At 50.2% G+C, this 19027-nt stretch overlaps 1 protein-coding gene across 8 annotated transcripts in view; it reads left to right on the top strand.

Annotated features, from left to right (window-relative positions):
* Positions 1 to 18742, top strand: part of Myh14 (myosin heavy chain 14) — a 70974-nt gene extending 52232 nt beyond the window's left edge. For all 8 annotated transcript variants that reach the window (XM_078031566.1, XM_078031565.1, XM_078031563.1 and 5 more), the window contains 10 exons: positions 1193 to 1405; positions 3555 to 3767; positions 5166 to 5327; positions 7008 to 7136; positions 7638 to 7726; positions 7812 to 7935; positions 11763 to 11971; positions 15598 to 15706; positions 17252 to 17424; positions 17901 to 18742. In XM_078031566.1, the coding sequence (XP_077887692.1) occupies positions 1193 to 1405; positions 3555 to 3767; positions 5166 to 5327; positions 7008 to 7136; positions 7638 to 7726; positions 7812 to 7935; positions 11763 to 11971; positions 15598 to 15706; positions 17252 to 17424; positions 17901 to 18057 (1578 nt within the window). In that variant the 3' untranslated portion in view covers positions 18058 to 18742. The remainder of the gene's footprint in view (positions 1 to 1192; positions 1406 to 3554; positions 3768 to 5165; positions 5328 to 7007; positions 7137 to 7637; positions 7727 to 7811; positions 7936 to 11762; positions 11972 to 15597; positions 15707 to 17251; positions 17425 to 17900) is intronic.
* The last annotated feature ends 285 nt before the right edge of the window (positions 18743 to 19027 follow it).

Raw genomic sequence — 19027 nt, 5'->3', positions numbered from 1 at the left:
CCTGGTTTGGCACTATTGAATCTGTAGGTCAATTTGAGGAGGATACACCACTTCTTTTTTTTTAATATTTATTTCTTTTACTTGTACACAATGCCTTTGTTTTCATTTATTTTTTTTAATGTGGTGCTGAGGATCAAACCTCACACGTGCTTCTTAATCCTATTAAATTTTGGGTCCAAATAACTGGGTATCTGTGATCATTCATTTAGCTTTTCTTAATCTTGAAAATGTTTTGTGGTTTTTAACTGTATATCTTTCCCATCTTTTGTCAGATTTATTTCTTAGTTTTTCATAGTTTTGATGCTATCTTAAATGGAGTTATTTTGTTTACTACTGTGCAATCATACAATTGATTTTTGCATATTTGTGTAATATTCTGCAACGAAGCTAATGCACTTATTACTGCTAGTAGGTTTGTACATAGATTTCACTAGATTTTTATCACTTTTTCTCTGAATAAAGACAGGTACCTCTTACTTTACCCTCCTTCTGTGACTCCAAATACATGCATGTTTGATTGTTGGATGCTCTCTTAAAGGTTATTAAAGTTCTGTTAATTTTTGCAATTTTTTTCCTTTTAAAATCTATTTGGATAACTTCTATTGGCCTGTCATCTTTTGCTGAATGATGTGTCCAGTATGCTCTTATTTTCATGCAGTGACTTGTTTTATTTCATACATTATGTCTTCGGGTCTGTCATTTCAATGGGGTTCTATTTCACAGTTTCAAATCTCTCCTGAAATAGCCTTTCTATTCCTCCATGAAGTCCATCTTGTTCTAAAATTTACTTATCATAGCGGAAATCCTTGAGTGATAATTCTAATAGGAGATTCATCTGCAGATCTGTTTGTATGGACTGATTTTTTTTTTTTTTGTCTTAACTATGCATCCTGTTCTCTTCCTTCTTTAAATACCTTGAAGTTTCGTTGTTTGCCAATTACTGTAACTTTTAGAAAACAGAAAAGGTCATAAAAATACATATATATTTTCCTACCATCACCCCAAAGAAAGAAACACTATTTCCTAAAGATTGGTTTGGTCCATTTGAGGGTCGAGCTGGTTTGGGGCATGGTTGCAATCCTGCTACCTCCCTCTTGTCTGTCAGTCTTTCTGTCTCTCTCTCTCTTCCCTAACCCCTGGACACTGCTTTCGGCTAATCTGTTCCCCCACTCCTTTTCCCTTGTCCTGGAAGCTCCTGGCTGAGGAGAAGGCAGCTGTGCTGCGGGCCGTGGAGGAGCGGGAGCGCGTTGAGGCCGAGGGCCGGGAGCGCGAGGCTCGGGCCCTGTCTCTGACCCGGGCGCTGGAGGAGGAGCAGGAGGCACGCGAGGAGCTGGAGCGCCAGAACCGGGCGCTGCGGGCGGAGCTGGAGGCTCTACTGAGCAGCAAGGACGACGTCGGCAAGAGCGTGAGCAGGGCCAGCACCCCCAAGACGCGCGGGCGCCTGTATGAGGGGAAACACGCATGCGCACACACACACACATGCCCTTGCACACACAGGAAAAGAACCCGCTGTGGAAGTCATTGCTCCTGCACAAGCAGCAAGGAGAATGCAGCTCACCAAGCACAGGCATCCATGTACATGTGCAGGGAGGGTGAAGGGGGGCTTTCCACCAGACACACGTATTCACACCTAGAACACGAAAGCCACTCACCAAGCTCACATTCTGACTTTAGTGGACATGGAATGTGCAGAGAATCTCCATGAAACACACATTCAGGCCCGTGCTCAGAGTGGGGAAAACTACTCAATACACAGGTGTGAACAGAGAGAACTTACCTAGCACACAGCCTAAGAACCACCCGGACATTCCTGCACACACCACGCACATGCATGCGCACACACGTGCAACGTGGGAACTTCCACTTTGCCTCCTTTAACCCCAGCACATGCAGGCTCCCCCACCAGGCTTCCCTCTTCCCTCCATAGAAGGGAGGGACCCGAGGCAGCGAGCAGATGTTCCCCTCCCAGTTCATGCTACCAATTCAATGCTACCAAGCACCTGAGTCTCAGGTGTGCAGAATCATCCTAGACGGTGTTTTATGAATAACCTGTGCATGAAAATTCTGTTGTCTAAAGCTACATCCCTCGTGGCCTGTAGGGGGTGCTGCAGGTCTGTCCTAGGCCCTTGTCACACCACTTTTGTCTCAGTCCCCTGAAAGTTCAAGGTGGCCTGAGGAACGCTCCGCTCCATCCATCCAGTGAGGACTCTTGCAGAGCAGCACAGGCCCCAGGACACAGTCCACTCTCGCTGGTGATGGGGGCACTGTCAGAATCTGTGTTTAGTTGAGTCTCTGGGCGCACACCCTCCGGACACCCTTATTTCCTTCATACCCAACCGTGTGCTCTTGGGGGTGCCCAGATAGGAGTTTTGTCTTCCTCACAGACCGGCTGGTCTGCTGGGGCTTTTAGCCAGGACTGGGGAGAGCCCTGCCCCCAGACAAGCACCTGGCCTGCAGCCCCAGAATACCAGAGCTGAGTCCCTGCTGGTTCTAGAGCCATGAAGGTCCTTTAGGAAAACTGCCCGAAAATTATTTATAGTGATCCAAAGGCTTTTGCAGAAAATAGGATGTTGAGGGGAGAAAATTTGATCCTTTTTGAGTAGACAAAATTAATTTGACAGGTGCCAAATCAGAGAAGGCTCAGTGGGCCCCTTCCAAGGGCTGAAAGTAGCCACCTCCACTGACCAGAATCTTAATGAGGGCCACTTGACCTGCAGTGATCCATAGAAACAGTCCCTGCCTTTGGGCTTAGAGTCAGGCACATAAGTGAACGTTAAAGCACAATCTTGACAAGGGCTAAACAGGAGAAGGACTCAGTGCCAGGAGCATGGGCCACAGGGAAGACCTGTAGATCAAGGGTGGCTTCTCTAGAAGGTGACAGTGAAGGTGAAGCTCCAGGGGTGGGTGCCTCAGGATTCATCCACTACTTGGGGTTTTAACTTGCACCTCTCTGAACGATGCGAATACCCAAGTGCAGACGAGAACAGAGGTACATGTGAATCTGTGGTCCCAGGAGCCTGACGCTCTGGAGCTTCTTGCCCGCAGTCTGTTTTCACGTAGCATTCTCGAAGATGAAGCCCCTGGAAGTGAGCCCAAATCCAAAATTAGAAAACTGTAGGAAAGAACTCGGCATAAGGGGTCAGCTGACCTAACAAACGCTTGAACTGGACTCTCGAGGCTTCATATGATAGAATACAGGTTGAATAGCACCTAGGGAAATGCTTGGGACCGAGTGCTTCAGAATTTGGTGTGTTTGGGATTTTGGAATACTTCCTTTTATGCAATAAATTACTTTGGGGTGGAGACCAGGTTGAAACACAAAAGTCATTTATGCTTCATATACACCTTACACATTAGCCTAAGGTGAATTTTTACATAAAACGTGTTAAGATAATTTAGAATGAGACAGTAAAGGATGAATGGATCCGGGAAGAACCGGAGGGCCACAGCTGCTGCTGCCTCCTCGTCCTTCAGCTTCCCCAACTCTGCCCAGGATCCCCACCTCCCCTACCCTCAGTGCCCTGGTACCCTGTGCTCACTCACCCTCCCCCCAGGTGCATGAGCTGGAACGCGCCCGAAGGGTGGCAGAACAGGCCGCCAGTGACCTACGCACACAAGTGACAGAACTGGAGGATGAGCTGACGGCGGCTGAGGACGCCAAGCTGCGCCTGGAGGTGACTGTTCAGGCTCTCAAGACACAGCACGAGCGGGACCTGCAGGGCCGGGACGAGGCTGGCGAGGAGAGGCGAAGGCAGCTGGCCAAGCAGGTACGGGGGCAGGGGCTGAGGGCACCAGACCAGCTGGGTGCACCCTGTTGCACACAGGCACCAAGGGGATCCCATCCGCCCGTCTGCCAGTCATCGTGTCCACCAGCATCCCTCTTGCTGGCCAACCATCCTCTTGTCCCCAAACCACCTTCCTATCCCCAGCCCATTGAACCCCTGTGTTTATCTATGGACTGACCCAATCATGCACCAAGCTATCACCCATCCACCACCCTCATCTTTCACTACCACCTCCACCACCCACCAGCAGACAACTACCCAGCCAACCTGGCATCCAGCTATTCCTCCATCCACCCAGCTGCCCCTTCCAGCTGTGGTTAACACCCAGGGAAAAATCATAAAGAACCAAGTTCACCATTAGGGATAACAGCATTGCAGTGGGAATACACGAGCCATAGAACTGTTAAAGTTCTCCAAGGAGGTGGGGGCAAGGGGAGACCCGAAAAGGGAGATGCGTGCACAGGCCGCTTAGATTCAGGGTGCACCGATCTTGGAGACTGAGGCAGGTGTTGGCATCATGGCATGGGTGGAGGTGCCCTGGCTGGGCAGCTGTCTGTCTGGAGCATGTATGAATTGCTACCATGGAAAAGAACATAAAGATAAGCTTTATTACAGAAATTCCGTACATACAAGCAAGGCTTGTGCTGCAAAGCATGGGAACACGTGGACCAGGAAGGAATTTCTTGAGAGAGTTTTAGGAAATCTGTGAGAAAGTGATTATCTCAGGCAGGCCTGAGCCCTCCCCCTTCATTACTTCCTGGCTCCAGAGTTGTCTGGATCTGACTGAGTTCAGGCGGGTATCAGCACTTTCCCTAGCCCCTCACTCCACCGGACCCCAGCCCCCAGTTTCATTCACCCAGGATTTCCCCTGCTCTGCCCTCTGTGGCCTTGAGTACTGGGCATGGAAGGGGCAGTGGCAGCCCTAAGTGTCAGAAAGATCCCTCTGGGGCCAGGTGGGCAGCAGACTTGGAGTGGGGGTGCTAGCAGGTGGGAGGGGAGGGAACAGTAGCAGGTAATCAAAGGCAAGGGCTCTGTGGGTGTCAGTTCCCTACAAGACCCTTTGCCCCATGGAGGTGCACGTCCAAGACTTCTCCCTGGCGACCCTGGGAAGCCACGGGAGGACTGTGAGCAGGATCAACCCAGTGTGTACAAAGAACCTTCTGGAACTGTGGGAATGGGCTGGAGGGGAGAGATGGGAAACCAGGAAAGAGGCTCCTGTGTAAAGGGAGGACTAGGCCAGAGCCAGGACCATGGGGAAGAAGAGGGAGAGGAGAGGAGAGGAGAGGCAGGAGGATCTGGGCTTGAGGTGGGTGGACCTGCCCCGCCACGGGGGAGCCTGGGCGTCCTGTCCTCTGAGCACCCTGCCGCCCGCTCCCGCAGCTGAGGGATGCGGAGGTGGAGCGCGATGAGGAGCGCAAGCAGCGGGCTCTGGCGGTGGCCGCCCGCAAGAAACTGGAGGCCGAGCTGGAGGAGCTGAAGGCGCAGACGACGGCCGCAGGGCAGGGCAAGGAAGAGGCGGTGAAGCAGCTCCGCAAGATGCAGGTGAGCGCGCTCCGGCTGCGCAGGCGCACAGAGCAGCCCGCCGCCAGGGAGCTCACTGCTTCTGTGCTTTGCATGTTCTGTTTTCTTTTACACACACACATGCACGCACACACACACACGCACACGCACGCACACACACATATTTTTTATATATACATATATATACGTGTGTAGATGGACACAATACCTTTATTTATTTTTTAGTTGTAGTTGGGCACAGTACCTTTCTTTTATTTATTTATTTTTATGTGGTGCTGAGAATCGAACCCAGGGCCTGGCATGTGCAAGGCGAGTGCTCTACCACTGAGCCACAACCTCAGCCCCCCAGCCCCTATTTTGTTTTATTTTTATGTGGTGCCGGATAGAACCTAGTGCCTCCCGCGTGCACCACAAACGCGCTCTACCACTGAGCCACAACCCCGGCCCTACTTTGCATGTTCTTTAACTCCAGTTTCATCACTTTATTTTTCGATATGGAAATAGCCTGCAGGTTTTAAAAATCTACCTATGAATTATACTTGGTTTTTGTTCAACAAAAAAGTATAGATCTGCCCCCTAGCCCCAGGTAGCTATTAGACATCTGACACGTAAGGTCTGAAACACGAGTTACATACTGGATTTTAAAAACAGTACCCAAAAAAGTGACAGTACCCCCAAAATATGATTTTACCATTATGATTTTTATGTTGATTATAAGGGGAATATAATATATATTTGCTATATTATATATGATCACATATTAGGATATTAATAAAATATAGCATCTAAATTAATTTCACCTACTTCTTTTTGCCTTTTGAATGTAGCCACTAGAAAATTTAAAACCACATGTGTTCTTCACGTTGCATTTCTATGGGGAAGAGGTGGTATAAAAACTGCCCCTCATGTCAGCACTGAGGAAAACCGTTCATTTAAAATTACATGAAAAATCATATTAAGAACAGTAACAATGGGGCTGGGCTGGGGCTCAGCGGCAGCGCACTTGCCTGGCATGTATGAAGCACTGGGTTTGATTCTCAGTGCCACGGGTAAATAAATATCAACAATTTAAAAAATAGAACAGTAATAATTGTCCGTCACCACCTGATGTCATTATTAACAGCTGTGCCAGGACCCACTGTAAAGGTGTAGTGTGTCTTTTATTTTTTTAATGGTGGTGGACATTTGGATGGTTTTAAATTTTTCCTTATTTTAAGCACTGAGCAGAAATCCTTTGTGTTTGCATGTCAACACATTCCCAGAAGTGTCCGGGGAGCAGCCTGGCTTAACCTGAGAGGGCTGGGGGGACATGCGGGGGACAGAGAGAGAGAGAGAATTTTAACATTTATTTACTCTTAGTTCTCGGCGGACACAACATCTTTGTTGGTATGTGGTGCTGCTGAGGATCGAACCCGGGCCGCGCGCATGCCAGGCGAGCGCGCTACCGCTTGAGCCACATCCCCAGCCCCCTGTGACACTCATTTTAAACTTACTTTAATTTTAAGAGGAAGCATCTGAGGCCCAGAGAGTGGGCAGAGATGGCCCAAGGTCACACAGCAAGTGACTTGTGGGCAGAAGCCCAGGTCCTTAGGACTCTGAGATTGATGGGAACCAAGCCCCCTCTGCCAAGCTGGTACGAGGGTTGGGGCTCCCTGGGAGGCACAGCCAGGCTGAGCCCGCCACCCACTCCGTTGTGCCCAGGCCCAGATGAAGGAGCTGTGGCGGGAGGTGGAGGAGTCTCGCAGCTCCCGGGAGGAGATCTTTGTCCAGAGCCGGGAGAGTGAGAAGCGCCTCAAGGCCCTGGAAGCGGAGGTGCTGCGGCTGCAGGAGGTGAGGCTGGGAGGTCGGCAGGGTGACCACTGGCCCTGGGAGGTCAGGTGGGGGAGGTGGGCGGGCCTGATAACAGACTGCCAGAGGCAGGGATTTTGTCCTGGGGATTTTGTCCTGGGGGATGTCAGGGGGTGAAACCAGAGGCAGGGAGGCTGGAGAGAGAAGATGAAGCCTGAGTCGGTTCCAACGTAATCAGGGGCAGGAGGGAGGGGGCAAAGAGTACTGAGGGTCTGGCCGGGTGCCTGCTTGGCACCTGGAAGAGACAGCGAGCTCAGCAGCAGAGGGTCTAGGGCACCCAGAGGTGGGCACGGGTCAGTGCAGGAGACGGGCCTAAGAGAAACCTGCCTGTACACTGACGTTCACTCCTGAGTTGCTTGGGGACAGTGTCTTCCTGATCAGTGGAAGAAAGACCCAGAGACTTGAGGTGTGAGGACCAGGAGCAGGTGAGATCAGTGTCCAGATAATTCCCCTCACCCCACTGACTGTCCCCCGTCATCACAGGAACTGGCCGCGTCGGACCGCGCGAGGCGGCAGGCCCAGCAGGATCGGGATGAGATGGCAGACGAAGTAGCCAACGGCAACCTTAGCAAGTGAGTGGCCCCGGGGAACATGGGACGAGACGTCCTCCTCTGGCCACCCTGCCCTCTCACACCTGCCCCTTCCGGTTCTCTCTAGGGCAGCCATTCTGGAGGAGAAGCGCCAGCTGGAGGGGCGCCTGGGGCAGATGGAAGAGGAGCTGGAGGAGGAGCAGAGCAACGCAGAGCTGCTCAATGACCGGTACCGCAAGCTCCTCCTGCAGGTGCGTGTGCTCCACCATCCACTGCTAGTCTGGGTGTATGCTAGTCTGGGTGTACACTCGCCTGGGATCCTAATCTTCAGTCCTCCTACCCAGCAGACATGGAAAGGGGAGTATTTGAGTTGGGTTTTGAAGGTTGAGTAGGAGTTTGTACTGGCGGGGAGGCTCGGTGCATTCATTCACTTGTGTTTCTGCAGTATCTCAAGGTCTGGGTACAAATATGAATTAGATGAGGCCTATGGAGTTTCTGGAGGTAACAGACTGTCACTTTATAGGGTGACAAGCATGATAATAGGAGTATTCTGGTCAGCCAGGGGTGGGAGGAAAGAGAAAGAGAGTTGACTCTCTCCGCAGGAGTCACAAGAAGGCCTTTGGAAGGAGAGATGTTTGTCTGGAGTTTTAAAGCATTAGTAGGTGGTCAGCAGAGAAGAAAAGCATGTGTTTTTAATTCATAAATATTTCCTGAGGCTTCTGGAAGCCCAGGTCCTCTTCTGGCTGGTGCTGGGGACCAGCAAATGGATCAGTCTAGGTCCCTGCCCCTGAACACGTCCTGGAGTGATGGAGAAGGCAGACGAGCCCATGCAGGAGGCCCTAGGATGCCTTCTGGGAAGCGGGCAGGTCTTAGGGGGACCGCAGAGCGATGAGATTGCCACAGAGACCTGTGTCTACTTACGTCATTCATGTTGAGTTGTCTCCTGCACCCTGTCCCTGCATAGCTGGGGGCACGGGAGGAGTCAGACCCAGCCCTTGTGGGGCTCCCAGGGTGGGGGTGGCAGGCGTGTTCCAGGATGTGGCTGCTCCCATCACTCAGAATAAAATCGCAGTCACTTCCGAGGCCTGCAGGTTCTGAGGCCCACTGCCCCGGTGAGGGAGGCATGCTGGGGGTGAGCCCCACCATCTGAGAAAGAGAGAGAGGTTTCCGCAGCTTGCAGCTGTGGAGGCTCTCGTCTGTGAACAGGCAGAGCCGTGGCTCCTCGGCCTCTGTCAGGGTTCCGGATGGCAATGGCGGGGAGCAGGTGGCAGAGCAGGACCCCTCTCCATGGAGTTCCCCTAGAGAGCGCGCCCCCAATGGCCTGAACACCTGCCTCTAGCTCCGCCTCGCAAAGGTTCCACCCATTCCCAGCAGCACCCACCTGGGGACCATGCTAGGGGTCCTGAGCCTTCTGGGGACATTTAAGAGTCGAACTATAGCAGTGCTTTAACGAATCTTCCAAGTAGCTCCAATGTCAGCCAGACTGAAGCCACTGCCCAAGAGAACAAGGTGCGCATTGCCACCGGACAGACATCAGCAGAAGAGTCATAATGTTTCATTTCCTCCTAGTCCTAGACTTAACGGAGGTTAAAAGGGTTGGAGTGAGGAAAGTGACGGCCACGTGCTCAGCAGTCATGTGGAGTATGACTTTAAAATAAGGGGAAACATGCAAGAACTTTTTTAAAACCACTTTTCACTCATTGTATTGGTGGTGAGATTATAAGCATTGTTTTTCTGGGATCACTGTGCATGTCACATGGAATAATGTAAATGACAGTATGGGATGTGCTGCTTCTGGCACCCACCATGCCCTGGACATGAGGATGCTAATGTGGAAGAACCTAGCAGGCATAAGGAAGGGATTAAAGTCAACCGAACAGGCCGGTGACCCTGATTTGGATGCAGTCATATCCACAGGGGCTGACAGTGTAATTGATGTGATCCGTTTTCTCAGGGTCCACCCCCACGGGTTGGAAGCAACCTTCAACCCAGTAGCAGTGGTCATCCCCGTGCCCAGGTTGTGGTCTGGAAAACCATGTCCCACAAGAGAGAGAGAGAATTCTTCAAAATAGGAATTCTCCAAAAATGGCTGATTCCATATTTGGAGCAAGAAAGGAGCAAGAGTTGAGCTGGGAGTGTAGCTCAGTGGTAAGGCACTTGCCTTACATGTATGAAGCCCCGGGTTCCATACCCAGCACAACGAAAAGGAAAGAAGAAAAGGAGGTGAACAAGGATAGCCTAAACCTCTGCCCGTCCCCTCAGGGATAAAGATGGTGCAGCGCTGTCCAAAGGAGTTGGAAGTTGACGTGCAGCGCCTTCCCCTGGCCCAAGATGGGGCAGTGTGAGCTTCAGAAGGACAATAATGGCAGCTGATTTGAACCCATCAAATATGTAACTGTGTCTAACTAAGTCTAGCTCACAGTGATTTTTTTTTTTTTAATACTGGGGATTGAACCCAGGGGCACTTAACCACCAAGTCACATCCCCAGGTATTTTAATTTTTTATTTTGGTACAGGGTCTCACTAAGTTGCTCAGGGCCTCACTAGCCTTAAACTTGTGATCTTCCTGCCTCAGTCTCCTGAGTTTCTTATATTACAGACGTAATACAAGAAATACACTGTGCCTGTCTTCATAGTGACATTAAAAAAAAAAAAAGAATACTAGTCACCACACTGGTGTCCTAGAACTGCTGTTAGCAAATTATCTCAAACAAGAATTTATTCTTATACTTCTGGAGGCCAGAAGTCCAAAATCATCAAGGTGTCATCTGGCTTGGTTGGTCCTGTCTCTCCCTGCTTCAGTGACTGCCAGTCACCCTTGGTGTCCCTGGGCCTGCAGGGCACCACTCCAGCCTTCGCCTCTGTCCTCCCGTGGCTTCTGCCCTGCATCCTCTCTGCCTGCCTGGGCCTCCTCCCTTCTTACAAGGACACGAGGCTGTGGGATCTAGGGCCAGCCCTACCCCAATATGACCTCATCTGAATTAACTAATTACATCTGCAAAGGCCCTATTTCCAAATGAGGTCACATTCTGAAGTTCTGAGGAGACGTGGCTTTGGCAGGGGCAGATTATCCAACCCTGTAAAGACACCCTTGGCAGATGACAGAGAGCCAGCTCATCACCTTGAAAACTCACAAATAGAATTGAGTCCTTGGACCGACTGCCAGTTTGCAGGAAGCAGAGAGGACAGAGAACCATGCTGAGCGTGCGTGTGTGAGCAGAGGGGTGCAGACAGGGTGCAGCTCTACACGTGCAAAGGGTGCCAGGAAGAGATAGCCCTGAGAGTCAGGATGACGAGCTATTTGGGAGGCAGGGTTGTTAATACTAACATCCTAACACCTTTACCTGGAATGGTAAGGTTTTGTTTCTTGACTGGGAGAGTGTTGACAATATATCACACTTTTATTTTGCATAAAAAGTTGAAGAAATAGAGGAAACTATGCGAATCCCTGGGTGGATGTGTTCAGGTGAGTGGGAGATGAAATGAGCACGAATCAGCCGGCCTGACCTGCTTCCCTTGCCCAGCACGAGGCATGGCTCAGAGCACCTGCTGAATACATCAGCAGGACTACAGGAGTGGGTTGACACAGCCACAATGGAGTAGCTGCTCTTCACCAAGGACACGATCCTCACGTCCTGCGGGTCTCTCCTGTCAGACCTGCTGGGTTGCTCATTACAAATCCAGACCCACTGAGGCAGAGTCTCTGGAAGGTGGCACCCTGGAACTTGCATGTTCTTCACAAACTTCCCCAGAGGATCCTGCTGCAAACAAAAGTGATAAACCCCTGGAACAGACTCAGTCACAGTCAGAGGTAGAATTCATAGCATTTCAACAAGTTTGTGGTGGTCTCGTGAACTTATTAAAACAGCAAAAAAACTACCCAAAAGATTAAAACCCAGGGTTGGCAGTGCTGTTGGGGGATACAGCAATGGCTAAAAGTACAAGTTACTGTTTGTGAGTATTTAGTATGTGTGCAGGCTCTGTAATATAAAACTCATCAGTCCTCTTAATTCTTGATGGGTCACCTGTTTGCTTCTGAGGCTCCATCATCATGTCCTGCCCTTACCCACCTCTGCAGGTGGAAACTCTGACCACAGAGCTGTCTGCAGAGCGCAGTTTCTCAGCCAAGGCTGAGAGTGGGCGGCAACAGCTAGAGCGGCAGATCCAGGAGCTACGAGGACGCCTGGGTGAGGAAGATGCTGGGGCCCGGGCCCGCCAGAAGATGGTGATTGCAGCCCTTGAGTCTAAGTTAGCCCAGGCAGAAGAGCAACTGGAGCAGGAAAGCAGGTAGGTGGGAGAGGATACTTTGGGCTGCAAGTAACTGCTTCCTACGGAGAGTACAATTTATACAAGAATGTAGCAGTTAGCTATAAATGCATAACAAACCACCCTAAAAACTTAGTGTTTGTGAGTTTGGGGGCTGGCTGGTTCACTTGAGCTTGACTGGGTGAGCCACACTTTTGCATCTTTGCTCAGCTAAGGGTCAAGTAGATGGTTTTGCTGGTCTTGTCTGGGCTCAGTTAATAGTAAGCACTTGCCTCTCTGCTCCATATGGCCTCTAATCCTTCAGCAGGCTTGCCCAGGGTGAGTCAAGTTCCCAAGAGTAAAGTAAAGTGTTTTAAGTTTTCTGAAGGCCTACATCTGGAGGCTATGCTGCGTCACTTCTACCATAGTCTGTTAACCAAAGCAAGTCATGGGCCAGCTCAAGTTCAAGGGCATGAGAAAACAGATCACCACTTGACAAATGCAGCTCTGGTCATTATTGCCAAGGGTGTGGGTACAGGAAGGGGTAAGAATTAGGGTCATTGTTTCTATAAGTCTACCACAAAAGGAATTTCTTTTTCTCACATGATAAGAGTTGGAGTCAGTCAAAAGAGGAAGAGCTCTGGGTGAGCATCTGTGTAGTCCTTTCCTCATGATCACAAGATTGCTGTGCTTTCACCAAGCACATATCCACATATCCACACATATCCACATTCAGAGTAAGGAAACAGATGCAATATCTGGCTGAAAGATTTTCCATCTTCAGTTTTTGGAGGAATTAAGAACAGTCGCTGGCTGGGTTGTGGCTCAGTGGTGAGTGCTCACTTAGCATGCATGAGGCACTAGATTCGAGCCTCAGCACCACATAAAAATAAAAATATGGTGTCTACCTAAAACTAAAAAACAAATATTTAAAAACAAAAGAGCAGTCCCATGACATTCCCAGGTGAAAACTCTATGCTAATAGGACAACAAAACATTTATTACTAAACTTAATACAAATAGATCTTCCTACTGCTCGATACTTTTTGGCAACAACAATACTAATAGTTCTCATTTACTGAGAACTCACTATATAGTAGGTATGTGACTACCTGTATGGACATGTGTGACATCATGTAACCCTTGTGAGAAGACCATTATTATCCCTATTTTAATATAAGAAGACTGAAACAGAAATACGCTATAAATCTAGGATGCCTGACTTGCAACTCAGCGTCTACCATTGTCTAGCGGGGTGAGTGCTGTCACGTAGGAAAAAGTATGGTAGGTTCCCTTTTCATTCTCTCACTCTCTCATTCATTCTTTGGTTCAGTCAGGAAGCCTGTAGTAACAGTATACTGCATACCCTCCCATGCGTATGGCACTGAGGAAATGGTGAAGCTAGACATCTCCCCACAAAGACATGGTTGGCTGGGATTTCCCACTTGAGATATGCTCAGGTCAGGGAGTAGGTGTGGGAGGGAAAGGTATGGAGGGCACCAAGGCACGTGGAAGAGGGTCATTGGTTATGGGAATCTGAGATGCAAGAAAGGGATCAAGGAGATGAAATGAAGACAAAGGCTTGAACTGCACAGAGCCTTGAATGCCAGGCCAGGGAGCTCTCTTCTGGAGCACAGGGAAGTCATGAGGGTGCCATGAGCCAGAGGAGGAGCAGGACCAGCTCACATATAGAGCCGAGAAGGACTAGAATAGAGAGGCTGGAGCTGGGAGGCCTAGAAGAAGGTTGAATGAGGGGCCAAGAGCCCAGGTAGAAGATGAAGCTTGAGCTGGGACTGGAGTCATGAGGATGCACAGAGGGGGATAAAGAAGAGATTGTGGGGGGAAGATGGGGGAGCTGAGGACTGGTGGGCTGCGATGGGGAGGGGAAGAGCAGATAATTGGGGGTTAAGCCTGGTGACTGGGGAGTACTAGGAGCTGGAAGGAAGCTGCTGGATTCACTGTGAGAGGCCTCACAGACAAGAGGAAGGACTCAGCCCTGGAAGCCAACCAGGGAAGGTCCACAGGCTTGCCAGGCACCCAGGGACTCATGGGAATTGTAGTTTAAGGCCCACAGGGAGGCCTTCCAGGGGCTCATGGGTACAGGGACCCAAGCCCCTGTGCTCTCTGCTCCATTATAAAGATGAGGATGCAGATTCAGAGGAGGTGAACCACCACTCAAAGTCACCCTGGGAGCTACAAGTGGTCAGACGATTTGTAGTTGAAGGGGTCTCTTCCCTTGCCCCACTTTCCACTTCTCAGTGCCATCCCACTCCCCCCGTCAGCCCTGTGCCTGATTATCAGCCAGGGATGAAAAGGTCCAGTTGTAGCTGTTGAGCACTGCCCATAACTAGGGGCCCATCACGTGGACTTTACCCCGGGTGTGACAGGCCCTGCAGGAGACAGCAGGCAAGCAGGGACTGTAGGTGGAGGAAATTCAGGAGATGGGAGGAAAAGGATGTGAGGGGAGTTAGGAGATAGAGAAGGTAAGGATGACTCCCAGGCTCTCACCTGCAGCTCCAGGTGGATCATAAAGAACCCAGAGGTGGAATGGGCTTGGGAGAAGGCGCCAAGCTCCACAGGGAACTGAGGGACTGGTGGAGGCCCAAGCTGGGGGCTGGGCCAGGCTGCAGCTCTGAAAACAGACTTAGCAGACTTCAACCTGCTGACGTGGGAGAGCTGAACTTGTCCAGGGAAGTGTGTGAATGAGAAAGAGAGAAGGCGCTTATGGACAGCCAGAGAGGGAGGCTGAGAAGGAGGACAGGAAATTCTATGCCAGACAGTGAAAGTAGAGCAGGAGAGGCTTGAGTCCTGAGTGGACAGGGCTTTGAGCTCAGAGGAGAGGGAACAAGACAGAGTTCGGGGGATTGCTGGGACAGGGTCCAGGTACTGAGTGGCCTAAAGATGAATGGGGCAAAGTAAAGAAGAAGGCAAATATTCTGCGTGGTGATGTGGTCTGGAAACTGGTTTCAACCCCTAAAGAAGCTCACTGGAGACAGCTCTCCAGAGTGGAAGGGTGGGGGTGGGAGGGAGCAGTGGGGCTACAGGAAGAGCAAGCTGTAGCATCTGAGGTGGTCAGGAAAGAGGAATTCCATGCGAGCTGGACCAGAGGCCACAGGATTTTTGTAGGAGCTGGTGTTGGCTAATTGGTTGGCAGGGCATTGCCCCTTGAGTGCCCTTATGCAAGCGGTTTTGAGAAGTCCTGGACAAGCCCTTAGACCACTCTGCCTAAGAATGTCCCATGATGAGTCCTCTTGTGGTCATCTGGGCATCTGTGCATGAGAGCTTCCTGGACTTGCTTTTGTTAGAGTTGTGACACAAGTGACTCCAGTTTTTATGTCACTTTCACACTGGGTGGTCAGTGGGTCAGTCGGTCCTGAGATGGAGAACTTAAGAGAAGAGGATGGGGGGGGAAGCTGGGGAATATGAGGGAACTAGTGGAGACTGGAAACTGTGAAAACATGGATTGGATCCTCAGGAGTGACTGGAAGGAAAAAAAAACTGCTTTTTCTCTATACTCCACTCTGCACAAAACACTTCTGGCTCCAAATGTGCGGTGGTTTCTCCCCCACACTCAGTTCTCCTGTGCTTGTTTCTTTGTTGTTGTTACTGTCCCTGCTGTTGTCAGTCCCAGGGGAGTCCCCCTGAGCCTTCTCTGAATCTCCCTTTAGAGAGCGCATCCTCTCGGGCAAGCTGGTGCGCAGAGCTGAGAAGCGGCTGAAGGAAGTGGTTATGCAGGTGGAGGAGGAGCGCAGGGTGGCAGACCAGCTCCGGGACCAGGTAAGCAGTTGATGTCATTAGGGAAGAGTGGGCAGTGGGACTTCTGACTTAAAAACAGCACAGACCATCTCAAGAGGCAGTGAGCTCCTCTGCCACACAAAGACCAACATGCAGATGCTGGACTGTACTGAGTTCTAGTCAGATGCCAACCTGGGGTTTGGAGAATCAACAGAGGGTTTTAACTAGTGATTTGGCTTTTCACAAAAATTCTGGTGTCTGAAAAGGGCCCAGGTAGGAAGCTGAGGCAATCAGGATGAGGAAAGAAATTAAGCCCTACCAAGAAGCTAGACCAATAATTAACAATAGATTAAGTGCTTTTTAATGTGCCAGGCACTGTGCTAAAGACATAACATGTAGTATATTCATTCTTATCAGAACCCTATAAAGTAGGTACTGTTACTTCCCCTATTCAAGTGAAGAAACTGCACAGAAATATAAAGTGACTTGCTCAAAATTATTTAGCTAGTATGAGATGGGATTGGTGGTCAGACACTGACCCAGAATCTGCTGTTATTTATTGAGCAGTTATTGTGTCATAAGTAATTGCTTAAAAAAATAACTAGTATTTTATCACTAGCCCTATTTCATGGGTAAAGAAATCTAAATGTTAAAAAGGGATATAATTTGCACCCAAATCACAGAGTTCGTAGGTGATTGAGCCTGGAGCAGACTCCAGGTCTATCTGGCTAGACTGAGTCCCTGTGCCCTTAAAAGCTCAGCAGTGCTTTATTTGCTGTTGATTCCACAATTATTGAGCACCTGCTACATAGCAAGCACTGGGCTAGGCATTAAGAGATATGGATGTAAATGAGACAGAAGGTTCTTTCCCTCATAGAGTTCACATTGTCAGCACAGAGAAGGATGCAGTAAACATATAAATGGGCAAAGGTAATTGCAGATTGTGGCAAGAGATATAAAGAAAAAAAGAATGAAGAGAGAGGAAGTCAGAGGAATAGGGAATCCATTTTATCAAGAAGACCTCTCTAAGGAGGTGAAATTTGAATTGAGATACATAGGATAAGGAAGAGCTAGGAAGAAGGAGTAAGTGCAAAGTCCTTAAAGAGTGGAAATAAGCTTGGTGACTTAAAAGCAAAAAACGAGGATGCTAGAGAGAAAAAAGGGGTGAGGTGTTGAGGGATAAGAAATAGACTATGTGGAGAAAGAGATGGGAGGGTCTGAAAGGATCTTGATGAAGTTGTTCTGGTCAGTGGGCATATGAAGAGCAGAGAAATAGTCAGGAATGAGAGCCTGCCCACCTGAAATGCCGGGACCTTCTGCCAGCAGTACTGGGGAGCCATGGAAAGTTGTGAACAGGGGACAGGGTCAGATCTGGGTGTAGGAAGAACCCTCTGAGGCCATGTGAAGATTGGCTTACAGAGGATCCACTGGAGGCCCACTGAAGACTGGCATGACAAGAGTGAACAGAGAGCAGGGGATGGGACAGAAGGGGTCAGGGAGCAGGTGAGAAGAAGCTGGGAATTAGATGTCTGTGGGAGAAGGAGAGTGAGACCCAGAGATAAATCCTGGGCCCCCTACTCTGCCAAGCTGGAGAAAGGGAACCTTCGGGTGAAGCAGCTGAAGCGGCAGCTGGAAGAAGCTGAGGAGGAGGCATCCAGGGCTCAAGCTGGTCGCCGGAGGCTTCAGCGGGAACTGGAGGATGTCACAGAGTCAGCCGAGTCCATGAATCGAGAGGTGACAACGCTGAGGAACCGGCTCAGGTAAGGCCTTCCTAAACATATGCCTGATGTGTTCTAGGGATAGAGAGGCTGGGTGCTTGCCAGCATGGGAAGAGAAGAGGGATGCGGGGAGCGGGGAGCTTGGGAACAGGGCTGGGATGGAGGAGCCAGGTCCTCAGTTATTCCCTGTTCTTCCCACACCCATTGCTCTGGCTCATTTCTGTGTCCTCTCTTTCCTCCTTTGTACCTCTATTTTTCTGTCCATTTTCCACCTCATCTTCCTCTGTCCTCCATCTGCCTCTGTCTTCCCCTCCTCTTGTCCCCCCATCTTTCTCTGCCCCTCATTTTGCCATCCCCCATTTCTCGGTCCCCCATCTCTTCATCCCTCTCTCCTTTCTGTCTCCTGTCCCTCTCTCCCCATTTCCTTTTATTTCCCTGTCTCTCTCCATATTTCTCCATCTCTCTTCTTTCTGCCCCTCTCTTTTCATCTCTGTGTTGGTTTTCTCTTCTTTCCACAGAAGGGGCCCGCTCACCTTCACCACCCGAACGGTGCGGCAGGTCTTCCGCCTGGAGGAGGGCGTGGCTTCTGACGAGGAGGAGGCCCAGGAGGCGGAGCCCGGCTCTGGACCACCGCCCCCTGAACCTGAGGGCCCTCCACCAGCCCAGCCCCAGTGACCCACCTTGCCAAGGTGCACTAAGGGCAGCAGGCACTTGTCCCATGCACCCCACCCTTTGGCTTCTTGCACTTTGGAAATGATGTTGCCCTTTGGCACTTTTTGGCATTTATCAACCACCTCCCCTCCCTGAGACATCCTGTCAACTGGTGGTCCCCCAAGCTCAAAGGAGAGAGACTGGCTAGACGGCAACCACTGGGGCTCTATTGCTTGAGGGGAAGCTATGGTCCCCTCAGCTCCCCATCCTTTCTTCAATTGTTAAGGATCCTGAGTCCCTTGCAAAGACAGGACAAGGAGCCCCTCTTATCCTCTCCTGCCCACTCTGTCCTCCTTTCTAATTGGTCTTCTGTAGTCACAGGTTGGAGTTCCCAGAGGGGTCTGGTAGCGTCTCCCTTACTGTTCCAGCTTCCCAGCCCCGGCAGAAATAAACTCCAATCCCTGATTGGACTCTTAGCTGTGACTGTGTGTCCCTCCAGGAAACCTCTGATGGGGTGTGGGGGCTTCTTCAGTTCCCCTGGGTTGGAAGGAGGGGCTCTGCTGGTTTTAATCACAGCTTATTATATAGTTGAGGAAGCCCAGGCTCTCTGAAGCCTTATTCCTCACTCCAAGCCTCCAGTGAGTGCCAGGGGTGGGCTGTGCCAGACCAACTCTCAAGTCTTTGCAATAAATAAAAATTTTTAAAACGACTGATCATTTGGGGCTGGGATTGTGGCTCAGGGGTAGAGTGCTCACCTCACACGTGGAGACCCTGGGTTCGATCCTCTGCACCACATAAAAATAAATAAGTGAAATAAAGGCATTGTGTCCAACTGCAACTAAAAAAAATTAAAATAAATCTTTAAAAAATGATTGTTTGAGCTGGGAGATCTGTGCTAAGCAGATCTACCCCTGGCAATTCTTTAGAGAGAGGCATGTCACTGCTTTCCAGGACCTGGAACAGCTCCTGGCACTTAGTATACAGCAAATACTTG

This window comes from Ictidomys tridecemlineatus, chromosome 15 (genome assembly GCF_052094955.1).
Source record: "Ictidomys tridecemlineatus isolate mIctTri1 chromosome 15, mIctTri1.hap1, whole genome shotgun sequence".
In the NCBI taxonomy this organism is placed as follows: domain Eukaryota; kingdom Metazoa; phylum Chordata; class Mammalia; order Rodentia; family Sciuridae; genus Ictidomys; species Ictidomys tridecemlineatus.
This window is presented reverse-complemented; position numbering and strand designations above follow the sequence as displayed.